The 17,089-nt window shown below is 47.9% G+C and overlaps 1 protein-coding gene across 7 annotated transcripts in view; it reads left to right on the top strand.

The window, feature by feature from the left end:
- The window catches only part of SHROOM3 (shroom family member 3), a 253,836-nt gene that overhangs the window by 207,747 nt on the left and 29,000 nt on the right, over positions 1 to 17,089 (top strand). For all 7 annotated transcript variants that reach the window (XM_045018424.1, XM_045018425.1, XM_045018429.1 and 4 more), the window contains 2 exons: positions 8,984 to 9,115; positions 13,002 to 16,320. In XM_045018424.1, coding sequence (XP_044874359.1) covers positions 8,984 to 9,115; positions 13,002 to 16,320 — 3,451 coding nt within the window. The remainder of the gene's footprint in view (positions 1 to 8,983; positions 9,116 to 13,001; positions 16,321 to 17,089) is intronic.

The following is a 17,089-nucleotide window of genomic DNA, read 5'->3' on the forward strand; positions in this document are numbered from 1 at the left end:
ATCAGCGTCGCTCTATGACTTCAACAGAGCTGTGCTGATTTATGACAGCTGGGCGTGGGGGTCTGGCCCAGGGTCTTTTGTTTTGGCTTCACTTCAGGAGACTATAGTGGTAATGCTTGGGGAGACAGAAATAACTGGAGTTCTTCCTCAAGCCATAAGCTGAAAAGTATAAAAGCCATACAACACAATCAGGCACCCTTTCCATATCTCTTCTTTCTTCCTCTTTTCCAGTAAAGGAAAGTACCGTGACATTGTAGCAAGAACGTGAGAACAGGGGAGAGGCTGTATTTTAGACCCCTCCAGCCTTTCATTCCAGCCTTCCTGTTCTCTAGGTAACACCAGGCACAGTCACGTGTGAACGGCGTGAATGTTCTGGCACTTGAACCCAACCAGTATGGCTTCCCTTCAAATTTCGGATCTGATACACCCTTTCATTTACTTTATATAGGGGGTTAAATAAATACTACTGGTTGTTAAAAACTCTGCATTCAGAAGATTCCAGTCGGACACACTTGTTGAATCTAGTAATCAACAAGCATGTAGTTATTCTACATCAGCTCTCATATTAACAGCTAAATCCTGCTCACTTTATTCAAGTGAGTTGTCCAGTTAATGTCAGCTGAAGTCAGTGGGACTCTTGGCTTGAGTAAGATGAGCCTTAAATCTAAGAGATATTCTCTGTGAGCTGCACTTGTTACTGAACGACGGTTAAGCATCAGGTAATTAGTTAGAGCATAATCCAGTTACCAGCTCTGGGTGACCTTCGGCAAGTCACTTCACCACTGTCTGCCTCAGTTTCCCCATCTGTAAAAGCTCACCGGATTTCAGAGCCTGGGCTCCAGCACGAGCAGGGATGCCAACACTGCTATGGTTAACCCCGTAGCATGAGCCTGAGTCAGCTGACCCAGGTTCTGAGACGCACTGCTATGGGGTGTTTTTTGCTGTGTAGACATACCTTTAATTCACAGCAAGGTGGGGTGCAAATCTACCCCATGTTAGTCTGCTGTTCACTCATTGTCCCTGTGCACCCGGCTGCTGCGCTCCAACGGTTTCCTAATGCAGTCGTGGAGTGACACCACTTTGAAACTGGACCAGATCAAAGCTCACTAGGGAATTTCTGGTACACTGCAGCAGGGTCCGCATGGGCACTTAGTGCACAGCATGCCAGTGTGAGGTTGATTTACACCCCAGCTTGCCACAAACTAAATGCTCGTCTAGACAATCCCTAAGTAAATGTAAAGTGATTTCAGAGGTGTGTTAAAACTCCCACAACTAATGCAACGTGACATGGCTATAAAGATTCAACGTGGCACATCTCAGGTATCCTAAATGTAGCTTGTCAAAGACCGTAAACAAATAGCATTTGAATGTATCAGCTAAAGGCCAAAACTGAAACCTGTCTTAAGCACTAGGAATGGGGCACGCAATACGAGTAGGACCAAACTGGTCCCTGCTAGAACTCGGGTAATCTCAGCAGATAAATTTTACCCTTGATCTATGACTAAAGATCAAACAAGCGAGAAATCTTGGGGACACTTTGAAATGATTTCCTCAGGCAGAGAGTTGTCTATTGGAAATGGCCCATAATGTACTTCTCAATATATTTTGAATTATTTAAAAAAAGCCAACAGGATTAAAAGCCAGTTTGCAGTATATTCACAGGTCTTACCTAAACTGTGTGAAGTATGTCCTTTTTTCACTGGCGTACACCTCTGTTAGTGGGAACGTTGCCTGAGCATATGCAGAAAAATAAACATGGGGGCATTTAGTTCTGTTCCATTTTTGTAAACCTTGTGGGGAGATATGATTGGCCCGATGTTGATCTGGTGACATTTTGAGCAATGCTTCACTGACTTGAGTAATCTTTCTGGTGAGTTTTCATTATTCTTCAGTAATGTCTATTAAGGAACACAGCTTCCTCCCAGCCTGGCACCAAAACTTCTTCGAAGGGTTCTGTGAGTCTAAACAAACAGAATCAGTAAAGAGGAATAAAGCTGAGGCTATTAAGGTTGATTTTCTTTCTAATTGGCCTAGTCTGATGTGCTATTTTGAGAACCATGACTGCACCTTAATTATGAATGACGTCTTTGAGTGGATTGTGGCTTCACTCTGTAGAAATCCTAAGAGGTTTTCTGAGTCAGTTTTCTGCTTAATAGAAAGCACAAGGACTGTAATGATGATTATGGCCCAAAATAAATATGCAGCAGGAAGTGCAATGCACTTGATTTATTTTCAGACTCTGGGGACTGATTGCCATTTTGGTGGATGCACATAGAACATATCCTTATTCTAACGGTGCCCGGTATATTGCTACAGTGAAATGTGACAAACTCTGAGCCTCAGCGGGTGAAATCAGTCTAGCTCCATTGATGACAATGTTCTCATTATACAAATCCTTCTTCTCAGGTCTTTTAAACACAGAGATTTTCCCTTGTGTATCTTAATTGCAGGCATGGGCCCTGATCCAGCAGGATGATCCACGCTGGTTGACCCTTATACCCACCCATATGGATACAGGAGTCCATCCACATGGATTAGCTTTTACTGGGAAAATCTAGATTCACAAAAGGTTCTTTGATTCATATGTCAGCCATGAGTTTGATGAACATCTGTACACCTGTAGCCTCAACTGTATACTGTGATCGACAAATGAAGATCACCTGATTGGTGTGTTGACAATGGTGACTTAGTTGGTAATCAGTCAGACTCAGTGATAGCCCCTTACTGTGCACTGATTCATGTTCTAAAAGACTGAAGTACATCCCATTATTCCCTGCATGGATCAAATTAAGTTAGTCAGCTGTAGACTTGGGTTCCTATGATACACCAGCTGAGGAAGGGGCATTCCTTGCAGAATCCTCCTCTTTAGCTTCAGCGTCTGACTGAAACTTGGATATCAGTCTAAAGTTCTTCTTGTCCCCCATTATTATTGTCTGCCACTCTGCAGCAATATTTTCCCTTGAATATTTTGGCTCTTGGTATGAAGCCCTCCACCAGCAATGAAAGCTCCATAATCCACAGATGCAAAGGGGTTAATGTTAAAAGAATCCTTCAAAGCTCAAAACGTCTTAAAAAACAGTAGATCCATTTGGTTAATTTTATAGCTGCCTTGAGGGCTGTAACATGTTTCCATCTAGCACTAGGTAGGGGGGAAGCTGTTGACTGAATGCTTTCGTGTGGTTTTGAAGCATATATTTGTAAACTCCTCCTACCTTCAGACCCACAAAGTGAGTGCCACATTTAAGAGAAGGTAGACCACCCTGTTAGATGTCTGGCAGCCCTCTTGGCTTGCCCAGTCTTGCTGAAATGCTTATTGCAACCACTTCTTGTCTTCAGAAGGACCCGATGGGGCTCAGTGGGTGATGCAGTATTATTTAAGTACGAGTTGGAGAAAGCATTTAATCTGAAGTTTCCACCCATAGCAATGTACTGAATTAATGCACTCGCCTTTCATCTCTGCAGAGCTACCGTAGCTCATGAGTGAAGATGGGATTCGTGGTCTCATGCTAGACATTCACCCATGTCTCAAAACTCTGTGTCATTTTGCTGAGTTGCCTTTCTCTGCTCAAGAGACACTTTGGACTGGAATAGCCAGAGCTACTGCAGGTCACTGAAATGCTGCAGCGTGACATTGTGGAGAAATTTGCCCAGTGCTTTCTTATCCTGTGCCTGACTCTAGCTCTTGCTGACAATCCTCCCATTTAATAAACACTCAGAGCCCTGAATCAGCCAAGTACTTAAGCACGTGCTTAAGTTCTGCCGACTTCAAAGGGTCTCAAGCACAGTAATGAAGTCCATACACTCAGGTGCGTAGCTGAATCAGGGGGCTACATTCACATGAAAATATTTCTTTTTAATCAAATCTAGATATCCAGCAAGACAGTGCAGAGTGCTTTGACAGGACCATGGACTGCAGTGGGGTTTCCTGGGTGTAAAAAATAGCCCATATAAAAGATGGAGAAACCTATTAATTACTTGAGAGATATAAAGAGCTCCCTTTATTTAGGCTGTAGTGAAAATGGAGGGTTTACCCTGTAAGGCAAACCACTGTGATTTCAGGTGAGAGATTACTCACTTAGTGTGGATTTGCTAAGCCGTGTGCATGCAGTACCTTGGAAGGCGGTTGTTATGTATGCCCACTTTTGCAGTAACCACTTCTTAAATAACTTGTCCCCTTTAAGTGAAATTAATTTTTATAGCCAAGTTCTAAACCCTGACAATAGACTCGGGGTAATTTTTCCATGCTGGCCCTGGCATCCATTCTCTCCTCACTTTATTGATGTCATGTCGGGAACCCCTTGATGAACTGCTGAGATGTAAGAATCAGGGGGATTCACTGGTGTGGTACAAGGACATCTTTGCGCAGTCGAGATCCCATTATCCCTGTTCTTTTCATCTGATATTCACCCCAGCACTGATATATACATACGGCAACCTTTATACAACATGACTGCTCCACACTTTATAGGAATGGCCCCAAAAGGTACAGATCCCCCAATCTGCTCATTTCCCCTCCAAAGGTTTTGGTAGTATTTTGCAATGAAGCCTGTAGTGAAGCGCTCCAAAGGAATTCTCATGGGGTTTTGCAGACAGTGTCATTTTTGTGTGTGGAGGAGGCTACAGTTATTACTGGTGATATCATTCAAAATAGAACTTTGGATTTTATCTTGGGTTCTACCATGAAGCATTTTTTCCCCAGTGGAAGTGGTCAGCAGTTTTCTTCCCCTCCTGGCTTTTTCTTGCATTGCATTGTGACACTCAGCAGTTAACTTCTTCTAGCATGGTGCACTGTGGGATGCCTGCTACCCCTGGAACTCCAGTGTGGCTTTAATTGGTCATGTTAGTGGAATGGTTGGCTGATGAAACTTCCCTAAAACTCAGTGCTCTGGAGTCAGATCAGACTGTACAACTGCAGCAGAAAATGGAGCTCCTGGGGAACTTTTATATCTAAAAAGAGGCTGAAAGAAGAACAGAGAGCACAGAGAAAGGGCTTTGTGCAAGCACCTTCTCCATACGATGTTGATTTGGCCAGAGGGTTGCTATCAAAAATGCTGATGTTTGCTACAAGGTAATGTCTCTGTTTTGGAACTCATCTTGCTTTGTGTTTTAGTATTCTCTGGAGATGAGCTTAGAGAATTAGGGGCCAGATTCCCATTGTTCAGCACCTTGTGTAATCTTTGCACGTACCTTGCCCTGGTATAAGTTACTGCACAAGGTGAAAGGCAATGGAGAATCCAGCCCTGCTTAACTAACCTTCCGATGAACTGCAGGTGCAAAGAAGCATCTCCACAGCTCTGCTGCCTTGTTATGTTCTGCGATTTATTTGTTGGGAGAACTCCCGAGATACTACAGAGCTATGTTCTCCCACTGAGGGTCAGATTCTCAGCAGCTGTAAATCAGCATTGACGTCAGTGGAGCTACTCTGATTTACACCAGTTGAGGATCTGGCTTATACATACACGTTCAAAAACTTTGCATTGGGGTATGTATTTTTCCTCCTCTCCTCCATATATTTTTCTGTAGTTTTCATTATCTATCTATCTATCTATCTATCTATCTATCTATCTATCTATCTATCTATCTATCTATCTATCTATCTATCACAGCACACTATTTACCACAATCCGTAGCTTCAAGGGCTTTGTATAACTTCCCCACAACACTAGAAATTTCCCTAGTAAATCACTGGATATGTCAGACAATGAATAAATTCCATGCTCGCTGTAAGTGAAGTCCTTAGGCATGATTTACAGTATCCATATCTTGGCACTATAAAATGAATACGCATGTATATCAGTTGAAAAGCTAACTGTTCCTGACTAACCAAGATAGCTCCATAGTGTAAGATAAACACCGAAATAAGAGTAATCTTCATCACACTGATAAAAGCAAGTGAATTTAAATTTCTCACTGTTGCCTTTTCCCATTGCTGTTTTTCTCTTTGTTTTTAAAATGGCAAAGCCAAAAAGCTTTTTCCTAGGTTTGCTTTATTTCTTTTCTCAAAATCAGCACAGAAATTAGGATTTTTTTTTCCTTTTGATCAGGAACTCAGTCAAAATAAAGCAAATACTTTTCAACTACTGGGCCTGATTTTCCTCTCAGCTACACTGATCTAAGTCAGATGAAGCTGCCGTGACATGAAATGATGGGTGTGAGAGGAGAATCAGACCCACTCTGGTTGTTACAAGGAGGGGGGAGAAAAATTGTTCTCTTTAACCACTGACGGTAAGACAAGAAGCAATGGGCTTAAACTGCAGCAAGGGAGGTTTAGGTTGGACATTAGGAAAAAAATAACTGTCAGGAGCAACAAAGAGTCCTGAGGCACCTTATAGACTAACAGACATATTGGAGCATGAGTTTTCGTGGGTGAATACCCACTTCGTCAGACGCATGACTGTCAGGGTGGTTAAGCGCTGGAATAAATTGCCTATGGAGGTTGTGGAATCTTGTCATTGGAGGTTTGTAGGAGCAAGTTAGACAAACGCCTGTCAGGGATGGTCTAGATCAGTGGTTTTCAAACGTTTTTTCTGGGGACCCAGCTGAAGAAAATGGTTGGTGCCCACGATCCAACGGGACTGGGGATGAGAGTCTTGGGGTATGGGCGGGGGGGGGGGGGGTGAGGGCTGCGGGGTGGGCTGGGAATGAGGGGTTATGGGGCTCTGGATTCGGGGCAGGGGGTTGGGATGCGGGAGGGGGTCAGGGCTCTGGGCTGGGCATGCAGGCTCGGGTGGGGCCGGGGATGAGGGGTTTGGGGTGTAGGAGGGGCTCTGGGTTTGGGGAGGGGGTGCCGGGCTGGGGCAGAGGATTGGGGTGCAGGAGGGGGTCAGAGCTGGGGGTGCAGGCTCGGGTGGGGCCAGGGATGAGGGGTTTGGGGTGTAGGAGGGGCTCTGGGTTTGGGGAGGGGGTGCAGGGCTGGGGCAGAGGATTGGGGTGCAGGAGGGGGTCAGAGCTGGGCATGCAGGCTCGGGTGGGGCCGGGGATGAGGGGTTTGGGGTGCAGGAAGGGGTTCCGGGTTTGGGGGGGCTCAGGGCTGGAGCAGTTTTGCCTTTTGCAACACTTACTTTCTGGGCGAGATTCTTGGTTTCTGTAAATTGGCCTGGCTTCACTGAAGCCAATGGAACTACAGTGATTTACACCAGCGGAGGGTCTGGCGCATTGTTTGTCTTGAGTCAGAAATTAACTGCAGTACTGAGAGGCTTACAACTGTGCCTATCTGTCTAGGATAAGAGTCGGGTTCTCACAATATTGCAGCCTCTCCAAAGCCAGTTCTGTGGCCGTTTTAAAAAATTTTTTACTCTTGCAGTGATTTTAGATTGGTACCTGGAACCTGTACCCTGGGGTAAAGCACATGTATGGAATGTTTTTTATCAAGACCTGCCTTTGGTAAACCAGTGCTTTGCTTTGATGAGTTAAATGTAGTCATCTTCCCATAATACACAATTGGAGGTAAATATTCAGCTGCAGATCCAGTAGTTTCAATTGCACAAGTCTCCTTTCTCTAAGGACGGCCTTACTCAGAGTAAACTAGATTTGTGCAAATACCTGAAAGAGCAAGCTCCGTGCCTAATCCTGTGTTAGAAGGCACATGCCAGGAACCTATGTTGTTGTGCCGCATGCACACGGGCGCTCACATACACTTACACAGAAGACAGCAGCTTAACAATTATCTGTAGACGTTTGGGTCCAATCCTAGTGAAGTCACAGGGAGCATTTCCATTGAATTCAATAAGAGTTGGATCAGTTAGTCTTGTTAGTTTGGTGCACAAACACATGTTTCAGTCTCTGATTTTCCACACCCACCACCACTATTAGTTTAAACTCTCCTAAGATTCTATTACACTTAATCCACATTTTCAGCAACAAGTCGGTGTGGACACAATGCACGGTTATCCTACACTTAAATTTATAGTGCTTGTCTTTTGAGTTAGAGTCACAGCTTCCTTGTTTACTCGTGATGCTATTACAGGATTGTTGGCTGAATTGCTTTTAAAGTATTAATGGCTTAGAGGACTGGGCAGCACAATTCTTACAGCTCTTTGCTGAAGGATTCAAGGGAAAACATACTTCTAGCTGTCAAACAGTGGGCTTTCCCAAACAAGAAATGAAAATGGCGTAGGTTTTGCTTCTACCAAAACTACAAAGAGATCCTTTAAATCCCCAAGTCTCTTCGTGTTGTGAAGGGACACTTCAGGAATAAGAGAAGGCGACAGTATGAGTTACTTCGTAAATCCAGTTCTGTCAGCCTCCCACCCGACCACATTCAGTTTCCTTGTTTTCTTGGCAAGGGATGGAACAAAAGAGCTCTGTTTAAACACACCTATGGGGAAAATTTGATTTGTTCAGCTCCTCCTTTTTAAATTTTCAGTTCAGCTCTTATTAATGAGATCCTGTCATAACAGCGGGATAAAACAGATCTCTTTCCTTCACTGAAGATCAAAGGTGGCCTTAAAACTGAAATAATGGTTTGTTCTTCGGGAATCTTTAGCAAATAGTTTGCAAAATATAGTGAAATGGTGTTATGGCCTAATTTTTCTTGTGGATACAAGGGATCATCATCCTGCTGGATCAGTGCCCATGTCTGCAATTAAGATACACAAGAAAAAATCTCTACAAGAAGCCAGTGGACTTGGTAACAATATTTGAATATGTTTATGTGAACAGAATTCATGCTCACTATGTTCATATGTATCCGTGTGTGTCAACATGTCAGTGTATGTGCTGCTGGGCATGTATTGGCACGAGGATGAATGTGCCTGGATGTGAATATGTGCTGTCATGTGTACATATGGCAGGATGGGTGGATAACTCAGTGTTCTTTCAAATTAATTGCCTGAATAGCAGCAGCAAACAGAAGTCTGCGGAGTGATATGTGCTGATTAACATTTATTTGCCAATGTCCGTTTACATGGGTCTTACCCCCTGAAAAAGGAGCCGAATGACTGGGTGTTGCTAATATTTCGGATCCCTCTCTCTTTCTACCTAGGCGGGCTGAACTTGTGGGCCGACCGCACTCCTGGCATTCAACCAAATTCATAGAGAACCAACCCGATCCCAGCATGATGCAAATATCTCAGGGCACGATTGGCACTCCTTGGCATCAGTCCTACCATTCCAGGTAAGGGTCATGTGGTCTTGGCCATGTACTGTAAAACTCAGAGGAATACAGCAGAGTTGGTTTTTGTTTAGTGTATCATTCCAAGAAAAGAAAACTTCTCTACTCATCTATAGAAAGTATCCTTCCTCTCTGAGCAGTAAATCAGCCATCCCTGCCAAACTGCCTGTCTACTGCAACCTGCTTCGGTGCATTCGGACAGATCCTGCCAGTCCTCACCCAGCCTTTACACAAGCAAAACTCCCATTGACTTCAATGGTAATTTTATGTGCGTCAGTTCAGTGAAGTCAGTTGAAAGACACCCAGTGATTTCATTAGGCTTTGGGTCAAGCACTCGGTAAGGACTGCAGTATTTGACTACTACGATTATTATCATTCTTTGTCTATGTAGCTCCTGTCCGCACTTTACAGACACGTAGTAAGGCTGGTGCTTCTAAGCTAAGGCCCTGAGCCAACAATGCACTCCAATGACCCCTAGAGCCTCAGTGGGGCTCCGTGTTGACCCTAATATATACAGGCAAGTTTTTCAAAAGCGCTCATCATCCACAGTTGGGGTTGGATTTTTACAAGCCCTCAGCTCCTACGTGGCATCCAGATGAAGCATCCAGCTGCATTTTATTTAGGTGCCTACATGGGAACAGTTGGTGATGAACTCCCTTAAAAATCTGGCCTTGTATTCCCACCGTCTCGGTGGGGTCTGAGCCAACTCTCCGCATGGCACTGAGAGCTAGATACCAACTCTAGGCAGGGACCTAGCGAAATCCTACTGTACTACTGTGATATAACGGCTCAAGACCTAGAGCTAGTCTTGAAAACTGGTTCCTAAACAGATTCAACTCTGTGTTCCCTGCTCTACTCCAATGGGGCAACGCCGTTAAACCCATGTTAGGCAGAACACTTTTAAAAATGTGTTTAGCTGGCCCTGATTTTTTAGCTATAATAGGATCTGAGAGAGACACTGTCCACCCTGTTCCTTTCCCCAGTGAATAAAAAAAAAGGTGGAAAAAAAATTAGCATGTAAAAAGAAATAAGAAAAGGACCCAGGCAGCATGGAAACATCTCCTGTCAGTGCGACAAGCTGCTTTCATGAGCAGCCACTATAGCCAAAGGTGTTACGTCACTGATGGTCCTCCCAGGGTGAGACGTTCAGTGAGGGATTTCCTGATGTTGCCAATTGCTTTCTGCAGGGATCAGAGTTATAATTACGTGTGTGCTTTTCCCTCCTAAGTCAGTGTGGTGGGTTACCATAGAATCGTAGAACTGGAAGGGACCTCAAGAGGTCATCATTTGTGGCAGGACTGATTATCTCGACCACTCCTGACAGGTGTTTGTCTAACCTGCTCTTAAAAATCTCCAGTGATGGAGATTCCACAACCTCCCAAGGCAATTTATTCCAGTGCTTAACCACCCTGACAGTTAGGAAGTTTTTCAGTCCCAGAACACTAATTCTGTTAAAAGAATATGGGATCAGACCCCTCCAGCCATTATTTAGGCTGCAAACTTGAACAAATGCCATGATCCCAGCCTGGGGTGGGGGGGTTCTCTTTCCGACTGTGCTAAGAAGATCCAGAAGGCATTTGTCAGTAAGTGTCATAGGCAGTCTGGGGAGACGTGCACAATTCTACCCTCTTTGTTTCCCCTTGAAAGGCAGATGGGCCTCCGAAGGAGGGATTCTCCGCACAGCCTCTGTGCAAACCCTCTGGGCAACTTAAATGCTGGCACTGCAAATGTCAGCCAAGAACCAGCCCCAAAGAGCCTGGGCGGTGGGGCAGGGGAAGACAAACTAGGATTACAAAAAAGAGTTACAGTAGAAATGCGTGTTCCCCCTCCAGCCCTCTGCTCAAATCATCCTGTTAGTAGCCCATTCATCTGACAGCCAGGGGCTTTGCGTCACAGCTGCTGCATTTTTGGCAGAGACACTCCGGCCTGGATTGGCTGCTGCCAAGGATGCTTGTTCCTCCAGGTGTTTTTAAGGAGGAACACCAGTGGCATCTAGTGGTCAGTTTGCCAGCTCCACGCGTCGACTTCCCTGGGTGGATTGTCGGGGCCCTGGCTGAGAGTCTGGCTGTCCAGGTCTGAAACCCATAGTCCATTGTTCATTAAACAAAGAAACAACTAAAATAAAATGTGAAAGCAGATCAGCAGCTGACACCGGACATGAACAACGTGGCTGTTCTGAGGTTTCATTGACATTATTCCCCTCCATGTCAGCATATGTGTCTCTGCACCTCTTTCCGCATATCTTATCCTTTGCTTTGCAGGCAGACTCCTTCTCGCTGCGTTTCCTTAAGGCTGTCCACCCGTCTCTCTTTCTAGCTGTCCTTTGCTCAGCTTAGCTCCTTCAGTCCAGCTGTGCATGGGGAGGTTACAGTGCGAATATGTTTTGAGAAGCATCAGGGACTCTTTAGTGGCTGCAGATTAGCCTGGGGGCTGCTTCACCTTACACCGGCTGCCTCTGAGGACCTGGTAACTTGCTCTTCAGAGCTACCGAGCATCCCCAACTCCCATGAGATCCAATGGCTGTTGTGGATGCTCAGCACCTCCAGTCTCATCGGAAGTGCACACAGACAGGCATGTGCGTGGAGCAAGCAAGATGAACGGCCATGTTGAGCCTGGGCAGGGACTGGGGCTGCCATTCCAGGAAATACAGCTATTTCTAAGCTGAGTGTGTGACTACTAACCACTCCGAGTGGCTACCGTGTGACTGTTTTCTGCACACTACCAAACCCCAGCTGTTGGGCAGCCCATCAGCTAGTGCTTCCCAGCTCAGACCCTTGCTCCCAGCGTCCCTGGGAGTGCAATGGGGCGGCCTGCTCAGCTCCTTGTGTAGGGGAGAATGAGGGTTTCGTTTTACATGGCTCCCAAGCAACTCCTTCTGGCCATAGCTAAGAGTGGCATTTAAACGGCGGCAGCGTGAGCTGTGTCCAGAGGGAGAGCTGCATGGGACAGAGGGGAGGAAAAGCAGTACCTCAAATTACCCACTTCAGCCCCAGAAGCACCTGATGGGGTGAAACCGGGGTTGTGAGCCTAGAAAGTCCCTCCCAACAATTGAAAACCTGCACACCTTCCCCCTTAATGTGAACAAACCCATTGTGAAACATAAGTATGTCTGGAACAAGAGCAGCTGCCTCCCTCCCAGTAACTACTGGAATAGTCTTCTTTATGGACAGACTTCCAGTGACCACATCAGAGGTTCCTCCACCAACCTATATCTGCCCTCGCTAATGCTCTGCAGATCCCTTAATGGGGAACGCCCTTGCCTGCTAAACTACATCCGCAGTGGGGCTGTAAAGACTTCCTGGGGCCTTATCAAAACACTACTGTAATTTCCTTCCCACACAGACATCCACACATACATGCCCCGTATCTCCCTTCTGTCTTGTCTGTTTAGTTTTCTCACAGCAAACAAAATTTCTCTGCTACAGTTGAGTTTCCAGGAAGACTGCCAGGGAGTAGCCTTCAACTCCATAAAAAGAAAAAAAAGGGAAAAAAAGGGAGAGATTCAATTCCTCCCCCCAAGAAGCCGCTCCTACTCCCTTGCTCTTTCCTTCTCTGGCATCTGCATTTATTTTTATTTTTTAAATGCTTTGGATGGGTTTGATGGGTGCGGCAGAACTTCCCTGGCTCCAAAGCTTGCACAGTGCTTCCATCTTTATTCCCCCCCCCCTCCGCCCCCCAGTGATAAATAGGAGACATGTGTTGCAATGTCAAGCAATTTCTCTTAGTAAACCAAGATGACTGCAGACAGCGAACACAGTCAGGCCCAAATATGGGTTTTCGTCTGTTCTTCTAAAAACTAAACATCTTGCCTCTGAGCTCGTTTATAAGCCAAAGCATGCCTCTCTTGCTAACAGTCTATTTCCCCCGTCTCCCTCTCTCTCTCCTCTAGTTCATCCACGAGTGATCTCTCTGGCTATGACCATGGCTATCTGAGGAGAAGCCCTGACCAGTACAGCTCGTGGGGTAGCATGGAAACCCTGGACCATACTCCTTCTGGATATCACCCTGGCCACCTTTCGCCAGCCAAGTCCACCAACAGCATCGACCAGCTTGCCCAACTCCACAGCAAGAGGGACTCCGCCTACAGCTCCTTCTCCACCAACTCCAGCATCCCCGAGTGCCCGGCGCCTTCCTTCTGCAAGGAGCGCTCCTTCTCCATGGAGAACGTGCACTCCCGAGGCAGCCCGCAGGAGGGGATGAGGCAGGCTGACATCAGGTACGTCAAGACGGTCTACGACGTCCAGCGAGGGGTCTCTGAGGAGTACGAAGTGAACTCCTCCGCGCTGCGTCCAAGCGGCGAGGGGCGGACGCAGACAGAAGGCCGTGGCTACAGCAGGCTGCATGGTCACAGCCGGTACGGTGGAGTCCCCTTCTGGGGCCAGCAAAGGAGGAGCTCCTCCGACAGTGAGGGTCAGCACCCGAAGGGGCCCCCCATGCCACCAACTCGCAGTGACAGCTATGCAGCAATAAGGCACCACGAGCGGCCCAGCTCCTGGTCCAGCCTCGATCAAAACAAGCCATGTCGAGCGCCGCCAAAAGGGGCCTGGCCTCTGTCATCTGGCCCTGTCTCCCTGGGGCAGGGACAGCTGCTGAAACCCACATTTGTGGAAGGGCAGCTGCACACGGTGGTGGAGAAAAGCCCTGAGAGCAGCCCCAGAGTGAAACCTAAGCAGAGCTATTCCCAGGCAGCACAGCCAGGACAGCCTTTGCTTCCTACCGGCGTCTACCCTGTACCTTCCCCCGAGCCGCACTTTGCCCAGGTGCCCCAGCCTTCGGCAAACAACAATGGGATGCTTTATCCGGCTCTGGCCAAAGAGAGTGGATACGCTCCACCTCTTCCAGCCTCGTATGAGAAGGCCCCAGTCTGCAGCCATTCTGGCGTCGATGAGAATGGAAACCAAAGCTTCACAAACAGCTCGGCCGTCTTCTATCGGCCAGACCGCGGGCCACCGGCTGCGGAGAAAAAGCAGGAAGCAAAATTGGCTCAGTATAAATCTCACAGTACATCGGGCCCTGACGTCCATTCGACCCCTTCCCAAAAGGACAAGTCAGGCTCCCGTTATGTGACGTCGCATGGCATCCGAGAGAGCACAAACAACACCCCGCACTCCAACCACAATTCCCAGCCACTGCAGGCCCGCTCGAGGGATGCCAGTGAAAGCAAAGCTCTTTATCAGCCCAAGGAGTACTGGGCGGCTGAGCTGCAGGAGGACAAAAATGCTAAGCTACAGAAAAGTGAGAGAGACCACACCAGCCAGAATCAGTGGTGTTACAGTAAGGCCAAGCAGCTTGGCTTTTCATCCTTGCAGAACAGCCTGGAGAGCACCAGGAGGCAAAATAGTTTGGAGCTAAAAGAGAGGCAACAATGCGAGGGCTGTTCCGAAACCAAACTGTCTTTCACAAATCACAATAATAAAGCAGAGAAGGATCAACGAGGGCAAGGGTGTGGCCAATGGAATGATTTGGACAGACAGGCCTTCACACGGCACGAGGATGACATTGCCAGCATGGCCCCATTCCACAATGCAGAGCCAAAGTACGAGGAACCCTCTTCTCTGCTGCACCCAAAGGCCTCTGATTTCAGCAGGAGCCGGCTAAGCTCCAGCAGCACCCAAAGCATCCAGCCTGGGACACTGGAATCCAGCAAGCCCCACTGTTCTGTGCTGGAGAAGGTCAGCAAGATCGAGCAACGTGAGCAAGGCAGTCAAAGGCCCCAGGGCATGGGTGTGCCCAGCTTTGGACATAACTATGGGCCAAACAGGCCAAGCCAATCATCCGGCGCTAGGTGCTCTCTTAACAGCACGGAGGACAAACGAAACAAGTCAGACTCCCAAGAGCATGGCCAGCCCTCCAGCGAACAGTGCAGGCCACCCAGCACGACTGGCTCCGAGACGCCGCCGGGTGTGCAGCCGGTGAGCAGGAACGGGAGCGCGAAGCCTGTGGAGGTTGATTGGCATCCTGGGGAGCAGCAGATGGTGGGGACAGCAAATCAGGCACGGCAGAGCGAGTACTGCGGTCTGCCAAGGAGCAAAAGCACCTTCCAGCTGACGTGCGAGCCAGAGAAGGAAATCCTGTGGCGGGATAATGTCCAAGACGCTCCTGGAACACAGCTGGATGCCTCCTTCAGCAGAAACTACAGAAACAGCATTAAAGACGCTCAGTCCAAGGTCCTACGAGCCACATCGTTCAGGCGCAAAGATCTCGACATCAGCCCACCCTTTGGGAGCAAACCCAAGAGGAGCGTACAGAGGCCAGCCTCGGCCCACGTTGGGATGAGGAGCACCACAGCATCTCCTCACATCCCCAAGGAGAGGCACAGCGTCACTCCCACGCAGAACAATGTCCCTCTCCTGGATTACACTGAGAAGGAGAGCCACGCTGGGCTATCACAGCACGTGTCCCGCATCGGGGGCAGGAAGCGGCTGACGGCCGAGCAGAAGAAGAGGTCCTACTCCGAGCCAGAGAAAATAAACGAAGTGGGTGTCTCAGACCGCGAGCCCTCGCCCTTCTCCCCCCAGAAGAAAGGCCTCCATTTCATCTTCCCAGAGAACACGGTGGCTGACCGACGCAAGATCTTTGAGCAAGAGAACAAAGCTCGCTCCACCATCAATCTCTCCAAGCCAGAGCTGAAGCAGCTGCAGCAGAACGCACTTGCGGACTACATTGAACGCAAAACTGGGAAGCGGCCTTCTCACGATGCTGGGGTCCTGAGAGAGCGCTCGCAAAGCTCCTACCTGCAAGTCAGCGGCCTGGACAGCCAGAGCCTCTCCTCTGCCTCCAGCATGAATTCTCTCCAGGATCAGAAGTTTTACCACCGGAGAGAGTCACTAGAGCAGGTGTCTAGAACATGCCGGGTCTCCTCTACCCTTCCCCCTGGGCTGACGGGCTGCTTCGATCTCAATGGGTTTGAACAAAAGAAAGGGTACCAGGATGGCAGCAGCAGTTCCTTTGCAAGCCGCTTTAAAACGGACAGACGCCGAGATTACACAGCCAAACCAGAGCTCCTGAAAAGCACTCAGGCAGGTCAGCGTGGCTCACGCAACCAACTCCCCTACAGGATGGAGGAGCGGGTCTTTGAAAAGACCTCATTGCCCGGGAGATCTGGGAAATCGGTGTCTGCAGAAGACTTGCTCGATAGATCTGATAACCAGTCAGTCACGGTGCATGTGCGCTCCAGGTCGTCTCCCACAGCCGACAAGAAACACCGGGTAAGTACATTGTCCAGCTGATATTCACAGGCAAGATGTCTCTGTGGGCTGGGAGTGTTATGATGCTAGCCTGACATTCAGTTATCCATGTTATCCATACTCACAATGCGGTTAAATGTGCCCTGCAATATGGACCATATGGTCTGTTTAAATTAGCCTGGGGGCAGTTTGAAATGCCGGCTAGCTGGGTAGCACAACCCTCCTGTCTTTCTCTTCCCCTGTTTTCTTAACGCTAGGGAGATTTGCTTGGGGAAAGGATGTTTGTGTAAATGCTTTTAAGAGTACAGCTGCTCCTGTTGCTTATTCCTCGTCTGAAAGCCTAGGTCTAGCGACTTGGCTGCAGCTCAGAAGCACGGAGCACAACTCTGAAAAAGGGTGTACAAAGGGGTCCTTAAGTCACCTGGTGCTCCCCCAATTCTAGAGCTGCTATCCAGCAGGCCATTTCCCTGGCATAAATTAGAGCAGACTAGGGGCACCAATGACCCCCAAAGGCCATTACAACAGCTGGGGTGCAGGGAACCCCAGCCATGCGCCCCTTTCCCCCAGCCATGCCCTCTCTGCAGGGAGGGGTATGCCTTAGGAGCCATTAAATTACCTCTTCAACCCTGGAGGAGCCCCCTACAGTCCAATTGCGGAGGAGAAACCGGGCCAATATTTTCTACATCCAATCTGTTATCGTGAAAATCGTGATGATGTCACAAATGGGTGGGAGGGTGGAGTGACTCTATTGGCAGCAAAGGAGGCAAGTGAACTTCAAAGAAAGCAAGAT

This window comes from Mauremys mutica, chromosome 5 (assembly GCF_020497125.1).
Source record: "Mauremys mutica isolate MM-2020 ecotype Southern chromosome 5, ASM2049712v1, whole genome shotgun sequence".
NCBI classification, from domain to species: domain Eukaryota; kingdom Metazoa; phylum Chordata; order Testudines; family Geoemydidae; genus Mauremys; species Mauremys mutica.